Genomic DNA, 15,616 nt, shown 5'->3' on the forward strand with positions numbered 1-15,616 from the left:
TACGTGTTGGGAATGTAGCTAAGTAGTAGAACACTTTGTCTAGCACTTGTGAGGCTCTGGCTTCATCCCCAGCACACTCTCTCTCTCTCTCTCTCTCTCTCTCTCTCTCTTTCTCTTTCTCTCTCTCTCTCACACACAGACACACACACAAATAAACATAAATATAGGTGAACATCATAACCTTTAGAGGTTCTATACTATATATTTAATTCATCCTCTACTGATAAACACTTTAAAATTGTTATTATAAAGGTGTTGTTTACAGTTTTATTATAAAGGTGATGGTTACAGTTAACTAAGTCAGGTGATGAGTAAATTCCTTTTTGGACAATGTTACACCTTCCCTTGCTCTCTCCTGATTTCTTTTTGAGGCAAAATCCTGCTGTATCCAGCCTGTATCTCAGGCTGTCCTTGAACTTATAATCATCTGTGTGTTGGGATTGCAGGTATGTCACCACATCTGACCTGATGTTCATTTTTGCTTTCAAATTTTCCTTATTTCCAACAATTCTACTAGAGCATTCTGAGACAATCATCGTATAAAGAAGAAAGGTTATTACTAGATGCATGGCTCAAGTTGTCAAGTGCCAGCCTAGCAAGTACAAAGTCTTGAGTTCACATTAAAGTACTGAGAAGAGAAGGAGGAGGAGAAATAGAAGGAGGAAAAGTTGTTAATTTGGGCTGCAAAGTTCCAGAGGCTACAATTCTTTTCCTTTTTTCTTTCTTTCTTTTTTGCCAGCCCTGTGGCTTGAACTCAGGGCATGGACACTGTCCTTGAGCTTCTTTTGCTCAAGACTAGCACTCTACCACTTGAGCCACCGAACTACTTCCAGCTTATGTGGTACTGAAGAATCGAACACAGGTCTTCATGCATGCTAGGTAAGCACTGTACCATTCTATCTAAGCCACATCCCTAGCCTTAGTTCTTGGTTAATTGGCCCTGTGTGTTTTGGGTCTGTGGAAAAGTAGTACATGATAGTGAGGAACATGTGCAGAAGCAGCTTATTCACATCACTAGGGCCAGAAATGTAAGAGAGAAAGGGATATTCAACAGTGCATAATCTCTTCAGGGGGTAGGCCTCCAATGACCTATGAACCCTCCTCAAGGCCTGTCCTCTTAAAGCTTCCATCACTTCTTTTTTTTTTTTTGTTTTTTTTTTTTTGGCCTTGGACTCAGGGCTTGAGCACTGTCCCTGGCTTCTTCCCGCTCAAGGCTAGCACTCTGCCACTTGAGCCACAGCGCCGCTTCTGGCCGTTTTCTGTATATGTGGTGCTGGGGAATCGAACCTAGGGCCTCGTGTATCCGAGGCAGGCACTCTTGCCACTAGGCTATATCCCCAGCCCCCCATCACTTCTTAACAATACAACTAATTCTTAGACTGAGGACTAAGCCTCTGGGGAATCTTTTATATACTAAATGATAGCCTATATTTACTTTGTACCTAACACAGATTACACTTGAATTGTGTTCCTGTTTCCTCAAGCATATCCCAATTTTCATGGTTGATGCCACTTTTCTCAAGCTAGAGTACTTTGCCTGTCCTTGCCTGAAGAAGTCCTATGTATTATCCAGGGCTGGGTTCATAGGCTCCTTGCTGCCAAAGCTATTGCCTAGTGTTCCAAGGAGAATTTAATGGTCCCATATCACCACTCTCAGTTGCACATATAACACAGTATCATCTGAACTTCATTGTGTATTGTATGTTTGTTTTTACTCACTAGTTTATGGAGAGAATCTGAGATGTAGTCACAGTCCTCTGTGTATCCTACCACACTGGTGGATACATCAGTAAGAAGCACATTTTGATATGGTTGAAGAATATGAATCACTGAGACATTTACACATGACTTCAATATTAATTGCTATGCTTCTTTTACTTGACACTTCAAGCTGCAGGGGCACAGAGAATATAAGTTTAGCTTTAAAGTGTAAACAGCAGAGCTAGATGAAAAGCATTCTTTTCTAGCTGTCTGTCAAAACCGCTTGGCTGAAGACTGAAATTGGAGTCTCTGTCTTCTGCAAGGATCATCTTCAATGTGCCAAGTATTTCAAAGAAATGTCTGCAAGAACATGGATCTGAAGTAATTAAACGAGGCCTCTGATCCTTCTGATTTCCTTTTTAAGTACTCAGGTGGCATAATTAGTATCAAGAGGAAAAAGCCAAACGAAACAAAACAAATACAAGACCAAACCACAGTGTTAGTTTGGTTGTGACATTGTGTCAGTGAGTTGAGGCTAAAGACCTACCTAGTGCAGCTGACCTGATCAATGATCCACCAAGCAGGCATCAAGGAGGAGGCGTGGCCCTTCTGTTAATACCTGACACCTCCAAGGCCACCAGCCGTCCAGCAGGAGGCCCGCTACAGTCGCGCGCACACTTTCCAGCCGCCCGCTCCTGAAGACTGTGCAGCGCCCCAAGGGGAGCCCCGCCTCCGCGCGCCTCGGACCAATCATCTGTGGGCTCTGGGGGCACGTCCCGCTGCTGGTCACGCCCCCAAAAGGAGGGCGGGGGGCACCTTTAAGAAGCGGTCACTGGCCACGGGCTCCGTCGGTGGTGCGGGGCGGTGGACTGTGAGGCCCTGTCGCCCAGTGCTGAGGTGCTGGCTGGCTCCCGTGCCGCCGCCGTCCTCTCGGCTGCCTCTGTGCCGTGCGCCGCCCGCCCACCTGGCCTCTCCTCAGAGGCTCCACCGCCTTCGCCTCGGCCTCCGGAGTCAGCCCGCGCTACCCGCCCTCGCAGTTCCTCCGCGAGCCACTCGGGCGCTCGCGCCCTTGTGCCCTCCCGGCGCCCGAGGGGGCCGCCTCGGCTATGGTGCCCTCCCAGGAGGAGTCCGCTGCCGCTGAGCGGAGGACCAGCGACACGCTGCCTCCAGACCCCGAGCCCTCGGGGGACACTTCGCTGTCTGGCCCGGGACCCTCAGACGGCTCTGAGGCGGCCACCGAGAAGGTGGAGGTGGAGCTGGGGAGACCGGCGGACGCTGAACCCCGGGAGCCCCCGGAGGGTGGCTGGGGCTGGCTGGTGATGCTGGCGGCCATGTGGTGCAACGGGTCGGTGTTCGGCATCCAGAATGCTTGTGGGGTGCTTTTCGTGTCCATGCTGAAGACCTTCGGCTCCAAGGACGATGACAAGATGGTCTTCAAGACCGGTGAGGCGCTGTCGGCCAGCCCGGGGAGGGTGTGAGGAGCGGAGGCGGCCGGAGCCAGGGTTTCCAAGCACATCCCTCGTGCGCCCTGAGGGTCCCATGTGCGGGAAGGGGAGTGTGGCGGGCTGTCCAGTTGCCCGGGGAGCTCCCGGGGCCTAGGTGCCCAGGTCTTTGTGTGCAATCTACATGCAGAGACTGGGTGTTTGGGAACAAGTCGCAGAACTTATTTGCCCCGGTCGTCTTCCTGTCTCTTTTTTGCAGAGTTGGCACCAAACGTCCAAGGTACCTTTTATTTTATTTAATTTTTTCCTCCAAGATTGGAAAACAACCTTCTCTGCATAGACCACCTCACACTGTCACTTTCACCGTCTCTTTCGTGACCACGACTGTTGGGTGGTTAATTTGCCTATTAGACTGCAGAGGGGTGTGTGTGTGTATGTTGGTGGTAGAAGGGAGCAGCAGTTTGGCGAGTTGAAAACAAAACAAAACAAAATGTACCCCAAGGTCACAGGCAGTTCTGAAAGGAGCCCTTGGAAAGCTATGGTTTGGTGCTGTCACTCACTCTTCTTAGGAGGAAGCCACAGCTTGCAATGGGAAGAGGAAGGCAATGGGCTGTTCCTTCCTGTTGTATTCTTTGACATTTTCTTTTCTTTTCTGTTTTTTTTTTGTTTGTTTGTTGTTGTTGTTGTTTAGCCAGTCCTGGGGCTTGGACTCAGGGCTTGAGCACTGTCCCTGGCTCCCTGGCTTCTTTTTGCTCAAGGCTAGCACTGCCACTTGAGTGAGCCACAGTGCCACTTCTGGCCATTTATGTGGTGCTGGGGAATTGAACCCAGGGCCTCCTGTATACGAGGCAAGCACTCTTGCCACTAGGCCATATCCCCAGCCCTTCTTTGACATTTTCTATCACATAGTACATTACAGGCAAAAGGCACAACTCAATCTTCCTTCCTGCCCTACGCCCCCCCCCCCCCCGCCGGTTTTGTTACCAGACTTCTTGACTGGTTAGGCAAAAAGCAAGTTTTAGACCACCTGCATAATACTTGTACATTAATTATTTCCACTCATCCTGAAAGGCAGGTGTTGTCTACTCCATTTAGATGAGAAAACTGAAGCTCAATAAAATAAAGTGGCTTGTCAGAAGCTGGAGACAGAGACAGTCAAATGATTTCTAGTACCATATCAGATTCCTTCTCTGCCATTTGGGAAACTCTAAAATGGTCAGTAATGATATCTCTCCCTCTCCTTGTGTCTTATTTTATTTTAAGACAAGAGTCTCTATGTTGCCTACTTTTTTTTTTTTTTTTTTGGTGCTGGTCTTGGGGCTTGAACTCAAGGGCCTGGGCAGTGTTCCTGAACTTTTTTTGCTCAAAGCTAGCCTTCTGCCACTTGAGCCACAGCTCTATTTCTGGCATTTTTGATGGAGATTAAAGCCTCATGAACTTTCCTGCTGGGGCTGGCTTTGAACTGTGATCCTCAGATCTCAGCCTCCTGAGTAGCTAGAATTACAGGCATGGGCCATCAGCACATAGCAAAATAACTCTTTTTAAAAATTAAAGTTAAAGCTGGACACAGTTTGAGGCCAGAGGGGCAGAAAAGTCCTTGAGACTCTTATCTCCAATCAACTACCCAAAATGCCTGAAGTGAAGCTCTGGTGCAATTGGAGGGGCGCTAACCTTGAACAAACAAAAAGCTTACTTTTAGAATGCATATTTCTTAGGTTTTTGTGTATATACAAAGAACAAGCAGTACTATGACAATGAATTCTAAGGAAAAGGTAATGTAATATTAAGGGTTTTAAAAATAATTAAATAATTTTTGTGGTTGGTACTAGGGTTTGAATTCAGGGCCAAGGCACTCTCCCTTAGTTTTTGAACTCAAGACTAGTATGCTACCATGTAAGCCACAGCCTTTTTTTCAGCTTTTTTATTTTTTAAAAACTGGTTAATTGGTAAGAGTCTTGCAGATTTTCCTGCCTAGACTGGCTTCAAACCTTGATTTTCAGATCTCAGCTTCCTTAGTAGCTACAGGCATGAGCTACTGTTGCCCAGGTTTATTATGTACTTTTATTTTTTTTTGTACTTTTATTTTTTAATGTAGTGCTGGGAATCAAATCCATAGCATTGAGCATGCCAGGCAAACTCTTACCACTGAGCTACATCCCTACTCCCTAAATGTATGTGATTTTCATTACATGAATATGTTGTACTTTATTCTTCCTCCTTTTAATGGATGTTTAGATTGTTTTCAAGCTTTCCACAAATAATGCTGCAATGCACATCCTTGTACAGTATGTCCTTGTGCATGTGGGTAAGGTACTGTATTTAACCTGGTCATTTCTGTTACTTAAATAACTATTGAAGCTGCTATTTTATACAGGTCAAGATCAGGTACAGAAATGTTAAAATGTAATGTGTCCTTAGTTTTTAATTTAAGGAATATCTTTAATTTAAGAGTAATCTCTTGTAAAGTTCAGCAGAATAGACATGCATATACAGTAGCAAACAAGAATAATTTTAGGCCTTTTATGTCAGTTTTGAATGTCTAGGAGAGAAAAAATCAAGGAGGAGGCAGAATTGACACAATTAGCATATTTTAAAGTAGTTGTATAAAGAGGTTACAATTCCATATGTGAGGTTATGAGTGCAATGTATCTTAATGAATGCTGCTCCTTCCATCATTCTCTCCCATTTCCCCCTCCATCTCTACCCCCAAAGTTATGTAGTTCAATTTTTACATAATGTACAATGAATATAATGAATACATTTGCTCACCTTTCCTCCCTCTTTTTGTGCGCCCCCCCCCATTGCCCTTTTGCCCCAACCTTTTTGCCACTTCCTAGTATTCATTTTTTAAATCAGTTTACTAGTTGTTCAGAGGAGTTACATTTTTGGATTCTTCCCCTAAGCATACCATTCTTTAGTCAGTTTGTTTCTGTTTATATGCATAACACCCTGTACATGTTATCATGTATGCTTGTATTTTTATAGATATATTTATGGGAAAAGGGCATGCACTGTTTTCTTCTCTAAGCCTGAATTACTTCACTTAACATAATTTTTCTAGGTCCATCCATTTTTCTGAAAATGCCAATATTATTTATTCTAACAGATGAGTAAAATTCCATTGAATTTTCTTGATCCACTCATTCTTTGTAGTGTATCTGAGCTGATTCTATAACTTGGCTATTGTGAATAATGTATTAATAAACATGGATATGCAAGTATATTTACTGTATCCTGACTTGTAATATACTGGATAGGTACCGAAAAGTCACATTGTTAGATAGTAGGATAGTTCTATGTTTAGTCTTTTGAGGGATCTACAAACTGCCTTCCAGAGTAGTTGCCCTAGTTAACATTTCCACAAATGATGTAATAAAGTTTTCTGTTCCCCCAATCTCTGCTACCATTTGTTATTGTTCATATTCTTGATGCTTTGACAGTGAGGTATGGATCTTGGATCTTTTTTTTTTCCATTCAGACTGCTGCTCTACATTTTTTTGATTGGAGAGTTGAGCCTATTGATTTTTAATGTTACTATTGAGAAATATGCTATTTCCTGCCATTTTATTATTTTCGTGTTGCTTGCTTCTTTCTTCTTGCTGTTTTACTAAAGTAATTTTGCCAGTAGTGTTTATTTCTGTTTTTCTTTGATTTTGATTGTTTTCTTCTGAGGCTATGCTAAGCTTTAATATCCTTTGTAGTGTTTGTTTAGTGGTCATGAATTCTCTTTTTTTTTTAAGATTTGTTCTATATGTTTTACTCTATGCATGTATAGGATTTAACACCTTACTGTTTTTTTTTTTTTTTTTTGTTTTTTTTTTTTTTGGCTAGTCCTGGGCCTTGGACTCAGGGCCTGAGCACCTTCCCTGGCTTCTTCCTGCTCAAGGCTAGCACTCTACTACCTGAGCCACAGCGCCCCTTCTGGCCGTTTTCCATATATGTGGTGCTGGGGAATCGAACCGAGAGCTTCATGTGTAGGAGGCAAGCACTCTTGCCACTAGGCCATATTCCCAGCCCCTCATGAATTCTTTTAGTTTTTGTTTTTCATGGATTTTTTTTGTTTTTATATCAATAATGAATGATACCTTCACTGGGTTGACAGTTGTTTAAAGCTTGAAGTCTATCTTTTCAGGTTCTCTTTGCATTTAGAGTTTGTGTTGAAAAATCTGAAGTTATTCTACTATTTTTCCATTATGATAAAGCTTCCCTTTTTTATTTTTCTGACTTTAAAATTAATTCCTTATTTTATAAGTCCAGAGTTTCACAGTTTGCATTTTAAGACTAGTTCCTGCAGCATTACCATACTCTTGATGAATTACAGATACAGTCAAAACAATTGTTGTTTGTCATTGCTTTTGCAAACTCAGGTAGGTAGAACTCATTTTTTCTTCTTTTGAGACACAGAGAGATACACAAAGGGGGGAAGAGAGAGAGAGAGAGAAAGAGAGAGAGAGAACTACTCATCCCCAAGTTCCAGTTGGCTGAGATATTATAGTACTACTGAGCTGAAGGTGAGTGTGTGTGTGTATTAGTAGCTTTCCCTAACTGCAAAATATCTGAGATAATAAAGTTATAAAGAAAGGCTTATTTTATCTCACAGTTTTGGAAGTTCCAGACCATGATTGTTTGGTATCATTGTTTTTGGACTGTGGTGAGGGAGCTGGTTACATGTGGCAATGTGTGTGTGGGAGTGAAAGAGAGTTTAAGAGAATAGAGTCCCACAGTCTTCCTTGAGGTTTTGCTCTCAGTGACCTAAGACCTCCCACTAGGTTCCATCTCTTAAAAGTTCCTCCCAACAGTGCCAAGATGGGGGACAGAGACTTTAACACATGCACCTTTTGGGAGACAATCTAGGTTCAAGCTATCACAGTGAGGAAAATGGGCAAGGGAAACCTATTTTGTCTCTTGAGTTCTTTGGAACTCTCTATTTTTTCCCCCCGCCAGTCCTGGGGTTTGAACTCAGAGCCAGGGCCCTGTCCCTGAGCCTCTCTGTGCTCAAGGCTAGATAGAGCTCTGCCACTTGAGCCACAGCCCCCACTTCCGGCCTTTTCTGTGTATGTGGTACTGAGGAATTGAATCCAGGGCTTCATGCATGCTAGGCAACCACTCTACCACTAAGCCACATTCTCAGCCCCTCTATATTTAGTTTTGATGAATATTTTTGTCATTTCTTCAGTTCAATCCTTGACAACTCTTTCAGCCAACTTCGTGTATGTATATAGTACAGTTGTGTTGTATGCCAGCTAAAACTATGAAGATCCTGGTGCTTATCTGTGTGATTGCTGTGTATGGCTTTGGCCAAAGAGGCCTATTCTCTGGGCGCCCTTTGTCTAATTTCTACAAAGGGGCCCTGTGCATTTGCACTTGTGATGGCTCTGTATAACACAGCAGCTAGGTTGAACAATGGGTATTGCTTTGGTGTTAGGTAATAAATATGTAACTGATACATTTAAAGGCTGATGAGGATGCAGTATTGTGGGATACTTTCTGGGATCTTGCTGGACATTAATCTCATTTACTTATCTTCTGCTTTTTCTGGAAGAGTGCAAATATTTTAATAATATATTTGACTTTAAAATATCTATTTAAAACAAGTATGTGTTTAGAATTGGTTTTTCAGGTAATTAGTGATATCATGTGTAATCCAATGGTTTGGTTAAGGAACTTTTCTGGCCAACAGGTCAGAAAATATCTTTATGGCTGGAAAAGGAAATGTATGTGTAGAGTAATGTATTTTTTAGGTTTTTGGCTAGCTTTGGGGAAAGGGCTGTAGTTTTCATGACATACTTGGGGAGAAGAAATTTAAGTTGTTATAATTTGCTTGGAGGAGAGTGAGGGTGAGACCAGTAGGGCAAGAGAGGATCTGAGAGAAACTGCTTCATTTGGGGGCATAGTATTTTTAAAAAATTGTTATTATAAAGGTGGTGTACAAGGAGATGTAGTTATATAAATCAGTTAATAAGTACATTTCTTTTTGTTTTTGATTTTTAAATTTAATTTTATTGTCAAGGTGATGTATAGAGGGGTTACAGTTACATACATAAGGTAATGAGTACATTTCTTGTCTTACTTGCTACCCCCTCCCATATTTTTTGTCCCACATGAGTGCATTTCTTCTTGGACAATGTCACCTCTTCTTCACTTCCAGTTTTTTCCTTCTATCCCAACCCACAAAGTTGTATAGTTTATTTTCAGCATAGTGTTGAATGAGTACCACTGCTGCATTTGTTAACAGGATTTTTTTCAGGAGTTGTTTTGAGGTAACTTTGGGATGTTATAATATAGGTTATTTTTAAAAGTATATTTCTTTATCCCTTTTGCAGTTTCAGAAATTGAACTATCATAGGCCTTGCATGTGTTTAGCAAATACCCTACCACTGAACAACATCACCAGCTCCATGCTCTGGGCTCTTGATATGATTTGCTATGTCGTTTTCTTGTCATTGTTGCCTGTCCTCTGATTTTTGTTGTTGTTGTTCAAGGCTAGTACTCTACCACTTTTAAGCCACAACTTTTACAGCTTTGGTAGTTTGAGATAAGAATCTTATGAACTTTCCTGCCTGGACTGGCTTTCAACTATGATCCTCAGATCTCAGCCTTCTGAGTACTAGGATTACAGGTGTGAGCCCCGGCGCCTGGCCTGCTATATCTTTATATGTATCCCTGTTGAGACTATGTTGCAGTTTTTTGAGGCTTAGCTCTTAATTGTATATTTCCTTTTTTCAGCCTACCTGAGCATTTCATAATCCCATGGCTCCAGCTGCTGTTTTGGAATTGTTATTTCCAAAACCCTGCATTATGTTTAAGACATATCTTATAATTTATGGACAGTTCCATTTGGGTGCACAGATGTACTTACCACCTAAAGTGGATTCATTTTGTAGATACTTCATGTAACCTTCCCCTATCACTAGGAACAGCAGCCCGCCTGCAGACAGATGTATTCCTTCTGAATATCTCTCTCTCTCTCTCTCTCTCTCTCTCTCTCTCTCTCTCTCTCTCTCTCTCTCTCTCTCTCACTTTGTCTTTCTTTTTTTGCCAGTTCTGGAGCTTGGACTCAGGACCTGAGCACTGTCCCTGGCAGCTTTTTTGCTCAAGGCTAGCACTCTACCACTTGAGCCACAGAGTCACTTCTGGCTTTTTCTACATATGTGGTGCTGAGGAATCGAACCCAGGACTTTATGTATGCGAGGAAAGCACTCTACCACTAGGCCATATTCCCAGCCCTCCCTCCTGAATTTTTTCCATGCATGATACCTCCAGTTGCTTAAGTTCGAAACCCAGAGTTTATCTGAAATTTATTTCTTCTCCCCTTTTTTATGTTAATCCAACAAAGTCCTTTTGTGCTTACCTCCTTAATGCCTTATAAGCCAGTCCTCTTTTTCCTTCACTGCTTCATCTTAATTCTTACCTTTGTCAACTTGAGCCTCAATTGTCAGAACACCTTAGCCAGTCCACTTACCTTCAGTTAGATACTTGAGTGGTTTTTCTAAATGATTGAATCCAACCATTTTTTCTGCTTAAACTCCATCATTGATACTTATTTTATTTAGGAAAACATTAACAATGTACTGCTATAGCCTGCAAGCTCTGATTCTTACCTCTACCTTGCTACTCACCTCTTCCTTCTTGTTTTGTGTGCTCTAGCTAAGCTGAGGTCTTGTACATGTCCAGATTTGTCTCAGTGCTTTTGCTTCTGTGGCTTTATGTGTGCCACTCCTATCCTCTGTGAGTATTAGTCCTTGTAGATTCCAGCGAAGCACCTGACCTTTTCAGTTCTGTGTCCTAACTCTGAGACATAACAGTGTAACTTTTTGTGCAAAAACTTTTGGGCAAAGCTTTTTTGGATGTTGGAAATAGCTGTATTATGGAATTTTCTTTGAGAATGAATTTAAATAATTTAAGAATTAAACTTAAAATAGAAGGGAACCTGATTTAGCCTATTATGGTTTAGCATTCTGTAAAAAGCATTTTACTCTAATTATTATTATTATTCACAATGGGGTCTTGCTTTGTAACCCAGGATGATGGCCTGGAACACACAATTTTTCTGCCTTTGTCTCCTGAGTGATGGATTTGCAGGTGGGTGCCACCATGCTATATGAAAAGCATTTTATATTTACTTTAGTGATAGCTTGTGTAGTCTTTTTTTTTTCCTTGCCAGTCCTGGGCCTTAAACTCAGGGCCTGAGTACTGTCCCTGGCTTCTTTTTGCTCAAGGCTAGCACTCCGTCACTTGAGCAATAGTGCCACTTCTGGCCATTTTGTATTTATGTGGTACTGGGGAATCGAACCCAAGTCTTCATGTATAGGACTCTTGCCACTAGGCCATATTCCCAGCCCAGCTTGTGTAGTCTTATAGTATAAAGAAAGAGATTTTTCATACATTATTTAAACGTTCTTTTCTTTTTTTGCTGGTACTAGGGCTTGAACTGTGGAACTGGGCACTGTCCCTGAGCTTCTTTTGTTCAAGGTGAAGATTCTCCCATTTGAACCACAGTGCCAATTCCAGCTTTTTTTTGTGTAGTTTATTGGAGATGAGAGTCTCACAGTTTCCTGTCTGGGCTGGCTTTGAACCATGATCCTCAGATCTCAGCCTCCTGAGTAGGATTACAGGTGTGAGCCACCAGTGCCTAGCCTTGCCCTCCCTCCTTCCCTCCCTCCCTCCCTCCCTCCCTCCCTCCCTCCCTCCCTCCCTCCCTCCTTCCTTTCTTTTTTTGAGACAGGGTCTCAAGTGGTCCAGGCTGAATCTGGAACTCTTGGGTTTGAAGAGATCCTATTGCTTCCATTTTATCGGTGAGGCAAGGGCCCTCACATCTGGCCTTTTTTTTTTTTTTCAGTTTCCTTGTCCTGTGCCATTTATAGATAAGGAAGTTGCAGCATGCACACATTAGGGTTGTGTGGCATATCAGTATTTATCACCCAGTAAATTGGACTGGAGAGCATCTTTTTAGTTGGTGAAAACTTGTTATTTGTGAAAAAGTTGTCCTGAAACTTGGTGAAAAATTTGTATTTGTGAAAAAGTTGTCCTGAACCTTGTTTTCCCCCCCTCCTTGAAATGATATCTTGCATATTACTTGTATTATCTCTAGAACTTTGAAAGTGTCACCTACTCAGGTCATCAGAAATCTTTTGAAGTCTTTTTTTATGCTCATCCTGGTGCTTGAACTTGGCCTGGGCACTGTCCCTGAACTTCTTTTGCTCAAGGCTAAAACTCTATCACTTAGCACAGCTCCACTTCCAAAATTTTTGTGTGTGATTTATTGGAGGTAAGAATCTCATGAACTTTCCTGCCTCCTGAGTAGCTAGGATTACAGGCATGAGCCACTGATGCCTGGCTTGAAGTCATTTTTTTAAAAGAATTTTACTTAGAGTGATGGAAGCTCAACCAGAAAATTGACTTCATATTCAAATTAAACAAACCTCAATAAAAACCAACTACACCCCAAACATAACTGGAATAGTCAGCTCACCACAGTTCCGAGCACCTGCTTCACTGGTGCCACCCACACAGAAACTCCTGGTGTTTTCACTGGCAGGGATTCAGAATGTGCAACTCCTGTGTGTCTGAGAGCTATGCAGACCTACCACACAGAAGAGACAGTCTGCAGGATGGAGTGAAGTAGTGCTCCTAGACCACCTGTGCCAAGTATGCTTGGTCACATCTTTGCAAACATCTTCATTAACAGCAAAGATCATTCCTCACCTTATACATATGAATCAGAAATAGGGTGCTGAGATAACTTGCTGAAATCCTAAGTAAAAATGTAACCCTTCATTTTACACATTTCTAGCACTCTTCCACTTGAGCCACAGCTCCACTTCTCATTTTACAAATTTTTTAATTGTGGGATAAATGTGAGCTACAGATTTGAAATAATGTAATATATATGAGCCAAATCTGCTTCTGATTCACTATTCCTTTGTAAAAAAAAAACCCGTAAAAAACTTATGATCTTTGACAGTTTGATACTTTCTTCCAAGAATTCTTTACCTTCTTTTGTAAATAAGTATCCCTAATATTCAGAAGACAAAGCTACACTTCTTTGCTTATCTGCTAGCCAAGATTTTTTCAGGCTTTACTTTTATTTGTGCTATGGAAATAATTAGGATTCCCTTTCCCTCCCTTTTCTTTAATACAAGACTACTGTAATATTGAATATGCCTTAAAAATGACTAATTGTGCCTCTTAGGAACTTAGCTGTGTTATTCATAGTGAGGGCAACCTTGCTGCTTCCTCCGCCAGTCCTGTTTTGAGAAATACTCACTGAAGAGTCAAAATCCAGTGCAAAGGGCCAGTGCTATAGCTCAATGGTGGAATGCTTGTTTAGCATGTACAAAACAAGATTGAGTTGGGTTCCATTTCCAGCATTGCCTAAAGGGGGAAAAAATTTTAGTTAACTCTAAATGAAAGGTCATTGGTTAAATTAATGTAAAAACCATGTTTCTTGCAACTCAACTGGTACTTTTATACTTTTTTTTGACCAAGGTATAAATTGTTTTAACAGTGTTCTCTAATAGCTAAGAAAGCCAAAATTTATTTTTGTGACACACATAGGTTGGATCCCAAACCCAATTATTATATCTTGTTAAAGTGGAAAATCACTTCTCATTAAATGGCTATGTTAACTTTTCTGGGTAGAAAAGTATTAATTCCTAGTCAAGTGAGTTAGATTAATGACATTGTTTTCTTTCCCTTTCCTTCTCACCACTCCTTCCTCCACTTCAAACTTTGGTTTCCTCTGCCTACTCTTTCTCTTCCCTTCTGTTTGTGCTGGGAATTGAATCCATTGCCTCACAGAAGCTTGATGCCCATTGCTCTACCACTAAGCTATATACTCAGCCCCAGACGACTGTTTTTTAAGAATAACTCTTTTATCTTGAATTATCCCCTTTGTTAGTTTTGGCTTCATGTTGCAATTTCAAACTGTAGCACCTTTAAAGATTCACATTTGTCAATGGTTGTTTAAACAAGGGCATTCCACAGTTAATTGATGTTTTAGTGCAATGGAGACAGAAAATTGCTCTAGTCCATATAGGGTAGTATAACACTCAAGTCTGACAGTAGTGCTTCTAGATGTACAGTTTGTAGGGTGAGTGAATAACGATTTTATAGAGTTTTAGTGATAGTCTTTATGCTTTATTTTTTAATAGAAAAATTATCATTGTGGGATAGGTAAGAACTGGTAAAGGAACTTGCTTTTAAATAAGATCATCTTTCTATGTTTTGATTTTGGATCAAAACATATTCAATATCAAATGTACAATTGTTGAGAGCTAGTCCTGTAGTGCTAAGACCTGAGCCACAACCAGACTACACATCCAGTTATTGTTTATTTCTTCTCTTTTTTTTTTTGAGGAGAAGATGCAGATAGAGAAGAGTTAGATAAAAGAGATAATAGTCCCATATTTGTATTCTTATGGCTAAATGTATAGGAAACATTAACTTTAGTGTTGATAAGTAATTTATTATCTAAAATCGTGTGTGTGCGCGCGCACGCACGCATGCATGCACGCACGCACACACGCACCTGCCTATATTGAACTCGGGATCTGGGTGCTGTACCTGAGTTCTTTTTTTTTTTTTTTTTTTTTTTGCCAGTCCTGGGGCTTGAACTCAGGGTCAGGGGCACTGTTCCTGAGCTTCTTTTGCTCAAGGCTAGCACTCTACCACTTGAGCCACAGTGTTACTTCCGGCTTCTGTTTATGTGGTACTGAGGAATGGAACCCAGGGCTTCATGCATGCTGGGCAAGCACTCTACCACTAAGCCACATTCCCAGCCCCTGTGCATGAGTTCTTTTGCACAAGGCTTCCAGCTTGCTACACAGGTGTTCTACAGTTTGTGCCACACCTTCAGCTCCTTTAGCTCTTGCCATTTTTGAGATAGGAGCTTGCTTTGGTCGACCTCAGTGCCGGTAAGACGGGCAGTGAGGAGCATGGACTGAGATTTTTCTCTTTATACTTTCTGGTGATAAGCTGGGATAATAAGCATGCACCATTACACCAACCTTTTTCTGTTGAAATGGAAGTCTCTTGAACTTTGGGGCTGGTCTGGAGCTGTGATCCTCCTGTTATCATCCTTCTTCATAGGCATGAGTTGCCTTGCCCCTGGCTTGCCATTGTCTTTTTTACTTACCCTTATTTTGGGTAATCAACTATATCTTTTTAAGGTTAGACTTCAAGGAAGAATTTACTCTTTTCAGATAATGTTTTTTTTTTTTAAATTAAAGTCAGAGAATTTTAACTCCTACTCAAGATGTGCAATTGATATGCATATATAGTATAGAGCCACAGTCCTTTATCTGGTTCTTAGGGGTACTATATATGTTTGGAGTTGATTTTTTTTTAATTAAAATAAAGTAGGGGCTGGGAATATGGCCTAGCAGTAGAGTGCTTGCCTTGCATGCATGAACCCCTGGGTTCAATTCCTCAGCACCACATAAGTAGAAAAGGCCAGAAGTAGTATTGTGGCT

General features: G+C 41.5%; 1 protein-coding gene across 4 annotated transcripts in view; it reads left to right on the top strand.

The window, feature by feature from the left end:
- The first annotated feature begins 2,529 nt into the window (after positions 1-2,529).
- Positions 2,530-15,616, top strand: part of Slc16a10 (solute carrier family 16 member 10) — a 134,466-nt gene continuing 121,379 nt past the window's right edge. For 2 of the 4 annotated variants that reach the window (XM_048353919.1, XM_048353918.1), the window contains exon 1: positions 2,530-3,144. In XM_048353919.1, the coding sequence (XP_048209876.1) occupies positions 2,808-3,144 (337 nt within the window). In that variant the 5' untranslated portion in view covers positions 2,530-2,807. The remainder of the gene's footprint in view (positions 3,145-15,616) is intronic. The other 2 variants (XM_048353916.1, XM_048353917.1) reach the window with 1 other exon arrangement.

Source organism: Perognathus longimembris, chromosome 9 (assembly GCF_023159225.1).
Source record: "Perognathus longimembris pacificus isolate PPM17 chromosome 9, ASM2315922v1, whole genome shotgun sequence".
In the NCBI taxonomy this organism is placed as follows: domain Eukaryota; kingdom Metazoa; phylum Chordata; class Mammalia; order Rodentia; family Heteromyidae; genus Perognathus; species Perognathus longimembris.